The sequence below is a fragment of the Cibotium barometz genome, chromosome 30 (assembly GCF_041138505.1).
Source record: "Cibotium barometz isolate CiBa-2024 chromosome 30, ASM4113850v1, whole genome shotgun sequence".
NCBI lineage: Eukaryota > Viridiplantae > Streptophyta > Polypodiopsida > Cyatheales > Cibotiaceae > Cibotium > Cibotium barometz.
Window position 1 is genome coordinate 30,919,409 of NC_141075.1, and position 15,315 is coordinate 30,934,723.

Here is a 15,315-nt window from a genome sequence, read left to right on the forward strand (position 1 = left end):
CTGATACCACTATTCAATTCTTGATGGACACAAAGTTGGCAAATACGTACCATGATAAAGATCTCAGAAATGAAATAAAAAATTAAATATGGCACCACATGATTTAATTATATATTGTACATCAACATCAAATCACACACTCACCATTTGGCATGTGCTTAGGGATCTTGACAGAAGGATGCACACAGATATCTTTGTGCATAAACACATACTGAATAAGTAACTATATTCCATTAATATTCCATATAAAATCCATTATCCTCTTACAATACTTTCTTCAATCTTATGTGTCCATCTTGAATTTGAATGATCCTTTGGTTCTTGGATACAATAGCACCCATTCATACTTAGTAAAGATCTTTAACCCATCTCCATTCATCGTATGTCCTACTACTAACAACCTCCATGGACTATATACTACTTATTGCCCTTCATCTATCGACCATCTACAAGCAAAAACAAGATCAATCTCCATATAGTAAACTAGCATATGATCATAATAATAGTTTAAAAACTTGATAACATTAAACTAAAGTAGTAATCCTAACTACCCTACACTAGTTACCAATCCTAAACTAATGAAATAATCTCATTGAACACATCTTACAACATAATCAACACAAATGCATTAGAACCCAACATAATAACAAACTGTAAAATTTTAACATAACAACAAAGTGGAAGATTTTATTACCTATTATCAACTCTAACTAATAAAATGCTACTATTCAACATAATCAACAACATTGCATTATAAACCAACATAATAATAAAAGCATCTACAAATAGTAAAATTTCAACATAACAACAAAATGAAAAAGTTTATTACATGTTACCAATCCTAAACTAATGAAATGCTTTGATTCAACACAACCTACAACATAATCAACAACAATGCATTAGAACCCACAATATACAATATCAAAATTCTGAATATAGAAGGACATTAAGAATCAAGCATGCATTTGTAAGCATTAAGACTCATGGATGCTATGACAAATCAACAAGAACTCATTAGGGTTTTATCTAAATGAGATGAAAATATACAAGAAGATCAAGATAGTAGAGAGAAAGCTATCTCTATAAATTTTCCCTTAGAAAACCTAGCAAAAAGAGTAACTACATCGATGATTATAGCTCACACAAGTTTTGTCCAAATGGAATGAAACTTTATCACAAGACAAGTTGGTAGAGACAAAGCTACCTGTAAATTTTGGTGGAGAAAGAAGCAAGAGACATGGAGAAATCAAATTTCATCCATAAAAAAGGGAGGGAAATGGAAAAGGGGAGAAATGCAAAACAGTAGAAAGTGAAAAGATGAGCATTAAAAAACACGTATGAAATAACTACTTCCATGTGACTTTTTGTGAGGGCCACAAGGTACATCTCTCTATTTTTTTAACGTGGGGCTCCAATACTCGACTTTTTTGTTCTTGGCCAAATCTACCAAAACGATCTATGTTACATAGATCTCGAATCGCAACACTCTCATTGGCTAGCCCATTATATTTTTAGTAATTAGTTAGACATGCCTTTTAGTCAAAAAATTTTCTAATGAAAAGGTGTGTGAGATGTCATTGTGAAGGGTGTGTGAGAGGTCACCACCATGACTAAACATTGTTTTTTGCACACTGGTTTTTTGTAAGATTCATACCTACACTATTCTACTCATTTCCAAGCATCAAATCCACAAGAGTGATGCTTAATCCCATTCCATGATACTCAATGGAACACACTAAGAGTTTATTCTTCTCCTATTGGCCCAAACAAGCAAACTCGTACTCCCGAACTTCAATCCCTACACTTTCTCAAGCCAATTTCACAACCCATTTCCTATGCTAATTCATTTTACTCACTAGTCTCATTCCTTCTTCGCGTATAGCATCCCATCGTACTCCACAATCAAACTTCATGCTAGAGGGAAGCATCTATGTAAGAAACTAGGGTTGGCCACTCAAGGCATGGAATGACAACATGGGTGTGGGTCACCATCCTCACATCTTATATGGGAGAAGTTCACCATGAAAGCTTGGGCGGCATGAGAGCTCCAAGAAAGATTATAGTCAAATGATCAATAATATGTGTGTGTGTGTGTGTGTGTGTACAATGCCCATGATCCCTATGTATCATATAGCCCAAGGTCCCAAAGGCACATATGTAAATGACTCTAAGCCCAAGTGCGTAGGCCCCATCCCCCATGTGCATGTGACACCAAATCTACTTCATTACAAACCATCCCCTCCTACAATGATTTCATCCTCGAAATCGAAGGGTGGTCGTGCACAAACATATATATATACAAAATCCAAAAATGCACTCATGGCCTAAATGTATCCGCCACAAAAACATGTCCACGACACCCTCCCAGATCAAATGGAAAGGATAGGAGGGTGTCATCGACGGTGAGGCTAGTGATAATGATGCTTGGATCAAATGGAAATCCAAGATATGCCTGATCCATGGCCATATCAATCTTGCATCCTCTTGGATCAAATGGATGATGTAATGCACCACATTCATCAATGAGATACATCCAATATCCCGTTGAGTCAAAAAGATAATGCACCCATGCATAGGATCCTACTGGTACATAATAGCCCATATAGCACCACCCACTGGGATCATAGTTGAATACATCATGTCCAATAGTGAGTTCCTGATAGACTATGTCTGTATCAATGCATAGGCATCCATGATCATCAAAAGAGAATGCCTCATAGCTCATAGCATGCTCCATCAAATGTGAATCCATGTCCTCACTACATCCATCACCATGCATAGGTCCATAGGTATGATCCACATCACAAATGACTACCTGAGCATAATCCATATGTACCAATGCATAATCCTCATCACTATCCATATAACCGTCGTAGATATCACAATCATAGGCTCTCCACTCATCTCTCAAGAAAGGGTTATAGACTAGGTTCCCATAGAACCTCCATGAAGTATCCAATAGCTACTCACTACTAGATGCATGAGTAGCATCATCATCGTCGATGTCATCCATATCATCAATGTCATCCCATATCATCAAGTGCCTAGGCCCCATATCATCAATGTCATCCCATATCATCAAGTGCCTAGGCCCCATCTCCCATGTGCATGTGACACCAAATCTACTTCATTACGATCTACTACAAGCATGGGAAGCTTTATTCTACTTTCTCAACTATTCATAATGCTTCAACCCCATCATCATGTGTGCTAACCTCAAGAAAAATCACAAAGAGGATCTCAATGGAGAGTCAATGGACTCTGACATTGCATGAGATCTGTAAATAGACAAGAGTGTACCATAAAAGAGATAAGAATAAACCAACAAGAGGCAAAGAAGAAGATAAGCTCTCAAGGTGATCTTAAGCATGTAAAAGTTCATTATCATGTAAGGATAGCAGCTTATAAAAAGAGATAAGCTAAGGGAAATTCACACATGTCTTTAGCCCACAACTCACTTATATAACTCACTTATACATTAGTCTAATCCCATGGTGTATTATTCTCTATCAAATAATTCTAAATTTTTAGCCTAGACACAATTATGGGCATTCCTTTATGCCATCACTCACATCTATTACTATAAATTAGTTATTGCAATCAAAATGCTTTTCCATCAAGCATTTGGGTCTTGCTCTTGGAGTGTGAAAAAATTATCTTCAGTCAATATGCCTTCTAATCCACCTTGATTTACCATATTTAACCTTGATGGTGCCTTATGTTGGTCCTGGACACTTGCCCATTGATACATTAAGGCCCGTATGCTTGATTTCTCTTACCATCTTCCCTATAATCTATCCATTGTTTCTCTTGTATCAATCGCATGAACATCACCAACTTGCTATGTTTAATTTACATTATTTATATTAGTGGTTCCTCTCCCTTTCATTTTGTTTATTGGTGGAATTGAAATCTTTGGTGCCCATTTGAGTAGTATAGTCTACCATCAAAAAATACTAGCCTCATTAAATAATTGTCTAGGTCCAAGTTCACTTGTTAATGCTTTCTTTTGGAATTTGATTACTCTTTAACTAGGCTCAGCAAGTGCCTTCAAATAGTGATTTAGAATTTTGGACTGCTAATTACTTGATGCTTGATTTGATCCATTGATGCCTCTGTGTCCATTTTTTCAATTGTATACACTTTTAACTTTATCTGATAAGTGTTCTTTTGGATAATAGTTATTGATGTGGTCCTTTGACCCCTTATTGACATCTTGATTAGCATTGATTATTTAAGTCTTCTATATGTGTGAGAGATTGATGACATGAGGTGATGAGGTGGCAAAGTTGAAGTTGAGAGTCTTTATACGCATTTAAGATTAAATTAACACCCATAATTCCCATATTCTTTGGAAACTATCTTGTGCAAGTGACTTGTCTAAGGCATACACTTACATTAAATTTCCTTGCCAATGATTAAATGTGATTGTTTGTCACGTTTCAAGCAAAAGGCATGCACTTGTTGACCCATTTTCAAGGCTCCTATAGTGCTACTAACTCTCAATTGCAAATAAGCTAGAAAATAGCTTAAGACACCTTCTTCAAGTGTATTGGTTGCAAGGAAATTAGTGCCTTCTTCAAGTGTATTGGTTGCAAGGAAATTAGTGCCTTCTTCTCTTATGTCTTTCTTTTGCATTTTCTTGACCTTTTTCTACATTAGGATGCACAAGGGTAAAGATGTGATTAAAGGAGATGCTCGGAAGAACAACAACAACAAACCCTCAAATGGTCAACTGCAGAATTGAGTCTTCAACTGTTATAAATGTCACAAGGAAGGACACCTTTCTTAAGACTATCCTGAGAAGAAGAAGAACTCTACATCTGTGGCTAAACTCAACGTTATTGATGAAGAAGATGATGATGATTCTTTCAAACAAACTCTGATGCTGATTATTCGGATGAAGGTAAGTTTTTAATTCATGCTTTATTGAAAATTCAAGGCAAAATAAAAGGAAAATAAATTTCTATTTTGCATAATGATGGTAGCTCGCATGATTTGATTTTGAAAAAGCATTGAAAGCACTTAACCTAAATGCATCGTACTCTAGTTATAAAGTAAAAGATGCATTTCAAGGTACTAAGTACAACTGCACAAAAGAGGTTACGGATTTAGAATTGGAAATGGATTCACTAAAAGAAAAGAGGTCATTCTCCTAGTGGCTCCTTTGCAAGGTGTGGATGTTATCTTAGGTATGCCATGGAGACATGAGCATAATCCCTAGATTGACTATGAAACTTATACCCTATGGTTAATACCAAGGGTGACTTAGGTCCATTTTTGACTCATACCCGTGCAAAAAGGGCTGTATGAAAAAAGGAGAAGACATTTGTCAGCCAGCTTACTACTCAGGATGACTCCAAATGAAATATTTCTCATGATCCTTTCATCTCTAAGTTCTCTAACTGCTTCATGGATGACTTACCTCCTGGCTTACCCAAGCCTCGTCCCAGAGAAGACCATAGAATTGAGATAATTCTCGGTAGCTCACCACCATGTAAATCTCCTTATCAAGTCAACATGCTTGAGCAAAAAAAATATCCAAAGGCAAGTTTAAGAAATATTAGAGAAAGAATTGATTAGACCCAATAGTTCTCCATTTGGTGGTCTAGTTCTTCTCATTAAAAAAGAAGAATGGAATATATTGATTGTGCATCGATTATCGTGCACTAAACAAGATTACTATCAAGAATCGATATCCGATACCTCAAGTGGATGACTTGTTAGATAAGCTTAAGGGAGCCCAAGTCTTTAGCAAGATTGACCTAAAGTCCGGTTATCATCAGATTCGAATAGACAAAGGGGATATCTTCAAGATTGCCTTTAGAATCCAAGATTGACCTAAAGTCCGGTTATCATCAGATTCGAATAGACAAAGGGGATATCTTCAAGATTGCCTTTAGAATCCAAATTGGTCATTATGAGTTTTTAGCTATGCCATTCAGTTTGACTAATGCTTCAGCTACTTTCAACAGAATCATGAATAGAATATTCTTGAAATATCAAAATTTTGTTGTAGTGTTTTTTGATGATATCTTAGTCTTTAGTAAGAATTGTGAAGAACACAAACAACGTTTAGGAAAAGTGTTCTCACTTCTTCAAGAGAATCAGCTTTATGTTAATTCTGAAAAGAGTAAATTCTTTCAAGACGAAATTGAATATTTATGGCACATTGTTTCTGTTGATGGTATTTGAGTAGACCCCAAAAAGATCGAAAGCATTGCTAATTGGCCTAGACCACGTGATATTCACGAACTCTAATCTTTTCTTGGATTATGTAGTTACTATAGGAAGTTTATTAGAAATTTTGTATACAGTGCATATTCTTTGACCGAACTTCTTATTAGGAAAGCTAGATATTTTAATTGGACTATAGACAGGATCATTCCTTCTCTAAACTTAAGAATTATACTACCAAAATTTCAACGTTGTAGTTATTGATGCTAGTGGACAAGGCTTTGCTCTTCTTATGCAAGATGGACATCCCATTGCTTATGAAAGTTGTAAGCTTAAACCAGCAGTAAAAAGAAATTATAGTACATATGACAGAATTAGCTTTTGTTGTTCATGCTTTAAGACTTTGGATTATTTAATGGGATCTGAATTCTTAATCAAGACAGACCAGCAAAGCATTCATCATTTGTTGATCCAGCCATTGATCTCTGATCGACATATCAAATGGGCTTCATTTATCCAAACTTTTCAACCCATGATTCAATATCAACTAGGCAAAGAAAATGTGGCATACACTTTAAGTAGATTTCCTAGTGTTCACAACATTTTTGTTATTCAAAGTGAACCATTGAGTCCCATGAGAGAATCCTATGATAAGGATCCAAATTTTGCTGATGTTTGGATAAAATAAGAGACAATAATTGGAACCCTATTGGTGATTATTCATGCCATGATGGTTATCTTTTCTTCCAAAAGAGATTGTGTATTACACAACCTTTCAGACAATTCATATTGGAGGAAATGCATCAACCACCATATATGGGTCATCGAGGTGTTTTAGCTACTCTACAATTAGCCTCTAGAGAATTCTTTTGGCCTTATCTTAAACAAGATGTTGTAAAATTTGTGGCTGAATATTCTGTTTATCAGAAAATTAAAAGCTACAAACATAAGACCCAAGGACCTCTTACTCTCTACTAATCCCTAATGATATTTGGGAACAAATATCTTTGGACTCCATTACAGGTTTGTCTACTATATCGAGTCATAATGATATGATTTAGACTATAGTTGATCGTTTAAGTAAGCAAGCATATTTCTTACCTTGTAAGAAAACTTTGACTTCTCAGCAAGCCGCGATTATGTTTATCAAACAAATCTTTGTACATCATGGATTGCCAAAAGTCATTGTTTCTGACAGAGACTCAAGATTTTGTAGTTAACTTTTGGATCACTCTTTTCTCCAACTTGGACACTAAGGTAGATTTTCCCACAGCTTTCCACCCTAAAACTAATGGACAAACTGAGGTTACTAATAGTACTATCTTGGATCTACTCAGAGCCTATGTTGCCCAACAACCTAGTTCATGGAATACGTAATTCATCTTCTCCAGTTTGCTTACAATAATACTCCTCATTCGGCTACTAGTCGAGCACATTTCAAAATTGTGTATGAAAAACTTTTGTCTATTCAGGCAACTACACTTTCCCACAAAATCAAAGCTGCTTATCAATTCACTATCGATTTTAGAAGCATTTTGAATGATGTAAATTATTCTATTGTTTATGCTCAAGAACAATATGTTAAGAAAGCAAACCATAAACGTTAAGCAATATTTTTTGAAATTGGAGAATATGTACTTTTGAGAACTAAAAAGTGTCAACTTAAGAGTGTTGAAAAAATTTCAGCTGTTAAGCTTGTCCCAAGATTTTATGGACCTTTTAAGGTGATCCACAAAATTAATGATGTTGTACATAAACTTGAATTGTCTTCTCATTGGCAGATTCATAACTCATTTCATGTGAGTTTGTTAAAACCATTCAAGGGATCACTTCCCACTCATCATGTGTATGAGGAACGACCTCTTATTGAGGGTGAGGAAGAAGTTTTGCTTCCAGATGCTATCACCAATCATCATATTATATCAACTTGTACTGGAAATCAATATATCAAATATTTAGTGGCTTTCCAAAATCATCCTCGTCGTGAAGATGCAAGATGGGTGCCTGAGAAATATTTTCATGCCTTCCTTGAGATCCTTTGTTCTTTTCAACAAACCCGCAATTGAGGGTAATTGCAAACTCAAGCAAGAGAGAATGTTATGGGAATATGTTTTAAGCCCTCTTAAAAATATTATTCTACCCTCTTAGATAATTCAGGGATGCTTGGATTATCTTTGCGTCAAACCAAATCATGTTAATATCATGGGTGATACCATTATAAATATTAATACGTTTGGTGTATATTAATGTATGGTTGGGGCCTCCAATGTTTGTTTCAATTGGTTTGTATGAAAGAGTGATTCATGGGTTACTTATGTTTGGCAAACATGTGTGTGGTTATGGTTTGTATACTTATGAAATATTTTTTAACTAATTTATTGTTGGTTATTTTATAGATGAAGAGGATTCTGAAGATTAAGGAGAATTCGCACATAATTATTATTTGGCACACATTTTTGTAAACAAGCTTTGTATATACATGTGCTAGCTTGTGCACATTTTGATTTATTTGGGAAGCTTTAATTTATCAAACATAGACTTGAACTTTAATATTTTGTAAAGCGTGATATGCTTTAAACCCTAGCCTCAATTTATGGGCATTCTATTTTGAGCATAAGAGAGTGATGTGCAAAAAAGAACCTTTTTTGTATTTTTGGAGGCCATGGCCTAATTTGGAATAAAGTATTACGTAAATACTCCCGTGTGGGGAGAGGCCACACATATGAGCAAAGGTGTACACACGTGCATGCACAAATATATAAATGCATGTGTGATGAGCAAAGGTGTGGGCACGTGCACAAACAAGTGAAATGTGTATTGAATGTACAAATGTGAGGTGTGTTTTGCAAGTGTTTAAATTTGGGTAAATGCATGGGTGTACGAGCGAGCGACGTGCAATGTGCACGGTCATGAGGGGGGACAATTGTACCCAATCTTGGAGTCGTGCTTTTATGAGCTCAGTATTATTTGTTTTTCACTCAAATATTGAATATGTTGAACATGTGGTATTTGATAAGTTATTTAATTTGATTTAATCAAATTCTTGCGAGTTTCTTTTAACTCTATTTTCCTAAAAATTGGATCCATGTCAAAAGGGGGAGGCAGTCTAGTCTGTAAACAACTTTATTTGTTCTTCATAGTCTCTTTTTTGTTTGTCTTTTTCACAAGTATTTCTTCTCTTTCATTTCTCTTCTCTCCTCTCTCTCTTCTTAGTCCTTTTTTTCAATCTTCTTCCCACATATTCATCTCTCTCTCTCTCTCTCTCTCTCTCTCTCTCTCTCTTCTTAGTCCTCTTTTTCAATCTTCTTCCCACCTATTCATATCTCTCTCTCTCTCTCTCTCTCTTCTTAGTCCTTTTTTTCAATCTTCTTCCGACTTATTCATCTCTCTCTATCTCTTCTTAGTCCTCTTTTTCAATCTTCTTCCCACCTATTCATCTCTCTCTCTCTCTTGTCTCTAATATTGTTGACCCTCTTTTTTCTATTCATCTCCCTCTCCCTCTCTCCCTCTCTCTCTCTCTCTCTCTCTCTCTCTTGTCTCTAATATTGTTGACCCTCTTTTTTATATTCATCTCCCCCCTCCCCCCCCCCCCCTCTCTCTCTCTCTCTCTCTCTCTCTCTCTCTCTCTTGTCTCTATTATTGTTGACCCTCTTTTTCCTATACATATTGTTGCCCCTTGTATTTCCATGTGCTATTCTTGTACGCTGGTCTCCCTCTTTGTAGGGCCTGAGAGGAAGCAGGAAGAATAGCAGCACATGGGGTAAGGGGGGTTTGGTAAGGGATCCAGGGGACAAAGGTACTCTCAGCACCATCAGCAACGAGTATATGGAAAGTGGCGGCACGTGTAATGCGTGCGCGCGTGTGGACTGTACTATTATTTTCCTCCTGGGATGATACTGTTGCAATGGCTGCTCACGCAGCTGGCTGCATGTGATTGTCTCAAAATGTCTAATCACATTAAAATGCAAAATAAATAAATAAATATTTTTTTATACTACTACAGTAAAAAATTCAATCTTGGAACTTGCATGGATTTACTTCAGGTGTGAGGTGGCACCGAAATTTGAGAAAAAGCTTAGTTCGCCTTGACCTAGAACTTGTTCAATTTCTAAAAATATCCTCTCAAATTGAAAGAAAAAGAAAAGGAAAAAATACCTCTTAAAAAATTTCAAGATTTGGTTATCTTTAGACTTCAATTTAAAGAAAAAGCTTGTTCAAAATTACAATTTCCACTTCAATTCAGGATGATGACAAGGATTGATGTAAGGCTCCGTAAAATTAATTTCCCGAACCCTGGGTGGCATCCCATTCAGAGACTAGACAAAAGTACAGCACACGCGGAGACTCCACTAAGGCGATGTGTAGTGCTGAAATTTGCAGCCTTCAATGATTATCATTGCCCTCCAAAGCTTCATAGGAAGCCTACCTTAAAAATTTAGTATCTAGAGAAGACCACCCTAAATGAATTTTTGTGAGTAATGGGTTTCTGAGCTTCAGATGAAGCCTATCTTTAAAATTTAGTTTCTAAAGAAGACCACCCCAAATGAATTTTTGTACTGGATTTCAGATGAAGGCCAAGATACCCTTAAGGTCTTCAATTTCCTAAATTTTTAAGTCTAAGGTGACAATGTGACATTGAGGGCTTGTAGGGTTAAAGTATATTATACCACAAGAAAGAAAACACATACAAAGAAGAGAAGTATTTGATATAGTAACATAAGGTAATGGGGGTATGCATCACAAGTAGGTCGGTCTTCAATTAGTAAGAGGAGAGTCAGTCAAAATCAATGATTGAAAAATATAGGTGACCTAGATACACACACACACACACGGTGGGCCCAACCCCCACCCCCCCATACAATGTCATTGGTCAACAAGGGTAGCTAGAGAGATTTGCCCTTTTAACATGTGTGACAAGATGTCAAAGGTCTTACTCCTCAACTTTTCTACATAGCTCTAGCCTCTTCTCTCTACTTCATTTGAACACTTTTATGCACCCACATCATATGAGCCTCTAGTGGTGCCTCTTGGAGGATTAAGGAACTATGATACTATCTTCCAACTATGTTGCATCCTGAATCTTGGGGTGTTCCAAGCTAAAATGTAACACACCCTTTTGCTTCTTTTGGATCTAGCTTGGTTCTTCAAGTAGATTTCCCTTTTATGTATAAATCTTATAGCTATATCCATGTGCATGGGATCAATTGTTGGGGTATTGGGCACCTGGTCCCTCATTCGATACGTATCAAACTCCAACAAGATGAGGTCTAGGCCTAGGCAATCAATTTTTACTTTTCTCTATGGTTCAATCATCTCTAGTGCTCCCTTGAATTTCTCATCTTTTACACCCATAAGTGAGCCATTTTTATCTAAGTTGAAGGAAAATCAATGTATGATAAAGGAGGATTAAATTGCACTCCTGCAATTGATGAAAGATAAGAGAACAAAATGGCATAACAAACAAGGAACACACACACACACATCTTCCATTCATGGAAGTTCCCTTTTTAATAGGCCAACATACTCAAAAGACTTTTGCCATATCTTTGTGAGGGACATACACTACCCACACCTGTTCTTCTCACTAACAATTAAGAGTGCTATGGCAATAGCAAGAAATCAAGTTTTTCATGCTTGTACTAAGCACATTAAGTTGTTTATGTCTCTACACACGACAACATTGCAAATCTATTTACTAAAGCTCTTCCCGGAAAAAAGTTTGAAGCTTTCTGCAAAGTTTTGGGCTTACTAGATTGATCTCTGGTGTTGCTCTAAACATGTTACTAGAAGGGGGGTTGGTAAGTTTATAGTAGTGACATGTGAACTAGGATTAATAATTATGCAAGCTCACTCTCACTCTCTTTGTTCACACTGAATTCTGCTTCATTGCAAAACCTAAATCTAGCCCTAAAGCAAGAGATCCATGGTTATAATAAATTTTATCCACTTTCATTTGATTCTCTTGATTTCACCACCCATGTGCCTCACTTATGATTGTTTTTCCATCACAAATGCTTCTAACCTGAGTCATTTCTAGGTGCAAACAACTACGTCACAAGTAGAAAGAGTATATTGCTTCTCCAAAGCCCTTTGAACCACCTCTCAAAGCTTCCCAAGATAATGATCCAAAAAACACAATTTGATACATTTTATTACAAAAACACCAATGATCGATTGATTTCTTACAATCTCAAAGAACATCATTAACTCCAAATTTTTTGGTTACTTTGGGAAACATCAATATCTGTGCGTGCAACAATACAATGAAATGATGCTAATGAGAGGTTACTAATGAGATGCTATGGAGCTTAGTCAATGAAGAAATCACTCTAAACCAGATATATAGAGCCTAGACATTATATTATTCATCAAGCATTTATGTAGAAGAGAGATATGTTCAGCTAAAGAGATTTTGACTTTGAGATTCTTAGAAGGAAGTGTAGTTTGAAATTTGCTTGACATAAATCCAAGAAAAGAGCTAGAAGATATATAATGTAGTCAGTACACTATCCCAACAAACACATAAATAGAGACCCTTCTCAACTTGCATGTTGAAGAAGCCAGCCTACAACTAGCTTGTACTCCACCTCTGTTTACCATATGGCCAAAGATAATATACATTTAATGTACAATCACCTCTACTAGAAAGCCTTAGCAAGAATGAAATGATCATAAGAGAAATGGTGGTTTTTCCAATGATTTGATCATATCAAACCTGTTTACACACTTATTACTGATATGCACCTATGGTCTGTTATAAACTTAAGGGCTGAACATAGCATTATTAGAACTTATATCTACTTCTGATGAACCTACTGCTCATAGATGTGTGCTCAGCCACAGATAATATTGAGGTTGCTCACAGCTTCACCCACACCATGTCAGCCCACCAAACTGATCCTCGCAGCTTAGGAAGAGATTGTATGCATCTTCGAGGCAAAAACCGTTGGCTGCAAGTTGCTGAACCAGCAGTGGTAGGCTCCCAAAACTATCATCCTGGGGTAGAAAAGGTGAATCCTCTGCTTCAAGCTTCACAGCACAGGCTATGGCAGAATTGAGCTCTTCAAAGGATGTCTCGACCATTGCCACCTTAGCTGCTGCCTCTGATGAGATCGGGTAGCTTCGCCCCGAGTCTTGCATTTCAGTTTGGTCACCCACTGACTTGGTGGGAGATGTGAGCTCTGATTTGCAAATCAGTTGCTCCTCCTTTAACAGCACACTCTCTGAGCCTACACCCATCACATCAGACATGCTTTTATTCTCCAAACCTTGCAGCAGGCTTGTCAGACGGGCGACCTGCGATTGCCCCGTAAAAACATGGTGAATCAGCAGCTGCAGAAGAAAGTTGATGAATCGATCAGACAAAAAACGTATGCACGGGTTAAAAAAGTATATATTGAATCGTGACCTCGGCCTGCAATTTCTTGTTCTCTTCCATAACCATCTCATGCTCCTTCACTATGCTCTCCTTCTCCTTCACCACAGCTTCATACTTGACCTTCAATGTCTCATAGTCCTGCTCCAGCTGCTTATTCTTCCAGCGGGCTCGCCTGTTCTGGAACCAGATTGCAACTTGGCGAGGGCGCAGCCCCAACTGCTTCGCAATGAGGGCTTTTCTCTCTGGCTCCAGCTTCAGATCCATATTGAAGCTCATCTCCAAAAACTTCACTTGCTCAACTGTGAGCCGGCGTTTTTTCTCAGCCAGATTAGACATTTCATCACTCAGGTCATCCTCATCGCCTTCATCTTTGGCCATGTACTGATGTGGTCGCTTTTTGCTTTCTCGGGTAGGATCTGCAGGACAAGAAAGGAAATTTTCAACGACACCACTCCAAGAAGACAATCAGATACAAGGGACCCATCAGTGCAATGCACATAATGTTCTGTTGAGGAATAACATGAAGCCACATATAGATTGCATGGTGCCAGTTTTCACCATGTCTGCACCTTCTGTGCAGACATGGAATGTAATGGCATCCTTCTCAAAGAGGGGACCAGAGAGGACCGAGAGTATGGATTACAGTAATGATGAATTTCAGGCAAGCCATTGCTGGCTTCACAAAATATGCAGATATTAGGATTACCAGTAAGGGAAATACCTTGAGAAATTGAGGAAAGCCCCGGGGAGACCAGCCCTAGCAGATGCTCATCTTGGAGTATCTTCATAGATCCCATGGCCGCATTCCATGACATGGCTTCTCACACTTACCTCTGTCAAGCAACACCCCACAGACACAGCCCCCCACCCCCAGCACACACACACACACACACACACCCTCCTGCTCCTCCTTGGCCCTTTCCTGCAGGTTCACCCTATCCCAAAAACACACTGTACAAGAAAAGAACCACACAAAAAAAGAGAAAGAAAGAGAACACCAGACAGACAGAGATTGCAGGGCAGCTATGGAGGAGAGGGCCAACGGTGAAGAGAAGGCAGTGTTACGTGAAGACGATGAAGCGGCCATTGTGCAGGAGCGGAAGAAGGATACCCAGATGCATCACTTGCTTGGCCATCTTGAACCCAATGGGGATTTCAAGGCAGAGAGCCATTTGGGGGGGGCTTCAACTCTGCAGGAAGAGATGAGCAGGTGGTTTTAAGCTTTGGGGTGAAGACGAAGATGGGGCTCACTCATTTGAAGAGAGCAGAGAAAAGTAAAAAGTAGAGGGCAGAGGGAGAAGCCATAGCCAAAACACACAGAGCGCTACAGCTAGGAGATGGGGACGGGTGCGTGATGGAGATGCACAAGTCGGGGAGAAGGTGGAAAACTTGCAAAACGTTCGCCTTTAGCCTGTTGTCCGAGGCTCAAGCTACTAACAGGAGAAGGAGAGAGAGCAAATGGGGGGGGCCCGCGCGGGTGTGTGTGTGTGTGTGTGTGTGTGTGTGTGTGTTCGGGGGGATGACGCCATGAAAGCTTGAAAACTTAGCTTCACTGTTAAGAATTAAAAATCCCACAGTTTTTGCCCATAAATTATAATCAATAAATTTCCTGAAAAGGGAAAAAATTCAACCTGGGATTTTTCAGAATACAAATCATGTGGAAGCAATTTTGAATTTGCATTTTTTTAATAAAAGTTTGTGAGAAAAAAAAAACAAAAAAAAACATTTTTCCGATAAGCGTTCACCACCTAATTTCATAT

The 15,315-nt window shown here is 37.8% G+C and overlaps 1 protein-coding gene across 2 annotated transcripts; it reads right to left on the reverse strand.

The window, feature by feature from the left end:
• Positions 1 to 12,604: 12,604 nt before the first annotated feature.
• LOC147621382 (uncharacterized) lies at positions 12,605 to 15,035 on the reverse strand. 2 transcript variants are annotated; one of them, XM_086824131.1, is made up of 3 exons: positions 14,277 to 15,035; positions 13,586 to 13,971; positions 12,605 to 13,509 (listed from the first exon to the last, which is right to left on the reverse strand). In XM_086824131.1, the coding sequence occupies exons 1-3, from the start codon at positions 14,368 to 14,370 to the stop codon at positions 13,045 to 13,047; spliced, it is 945 nt and encodes a 314-aa protein (XP_086680257.1). In that variant the 5' UTR covers positions 14,371 to 15,035; the 3' UTR covers positions 12,605 to 13,044. The 2 variants fall into 2 exon arrangements, with proteins under 2 accessions (XP_086680257.1, XP_086680258.1); XM_086824132.1 differs by having other exon boundaries at positions 12,605 to 13,473; positions 14,277 to 15,030.
• Between the last annotated feature and the right edge of the window lie 280 nt (positions 15,036 to 15,315).

Excerpts from the sequence above, each read along its gene's own strand:
- LOC147621382 (XM_086824131.1), bottom strand. The coding sequence starts at position 14,370 with ATGTCATGGAATGCGGCCATGGGATCTATGAAGATACTCCAAGATGAG. Across the intron at positions 13,972-14,276 it reads GCTTTCCTCAATTTCTCAAG|ATCCTACCCGAGAAAGCAAA; the intron begins GTATTTCCCTTA and ends CTTGTCCTGCAG. Across the intron at positions 13,510-13,585 it reads ACAAGAAATTGCAGGCCGAG|CTGCTGATTCACCATGTTTT; the intron begins GTCACGATTCAA and ends TTTCTTCTGCAG.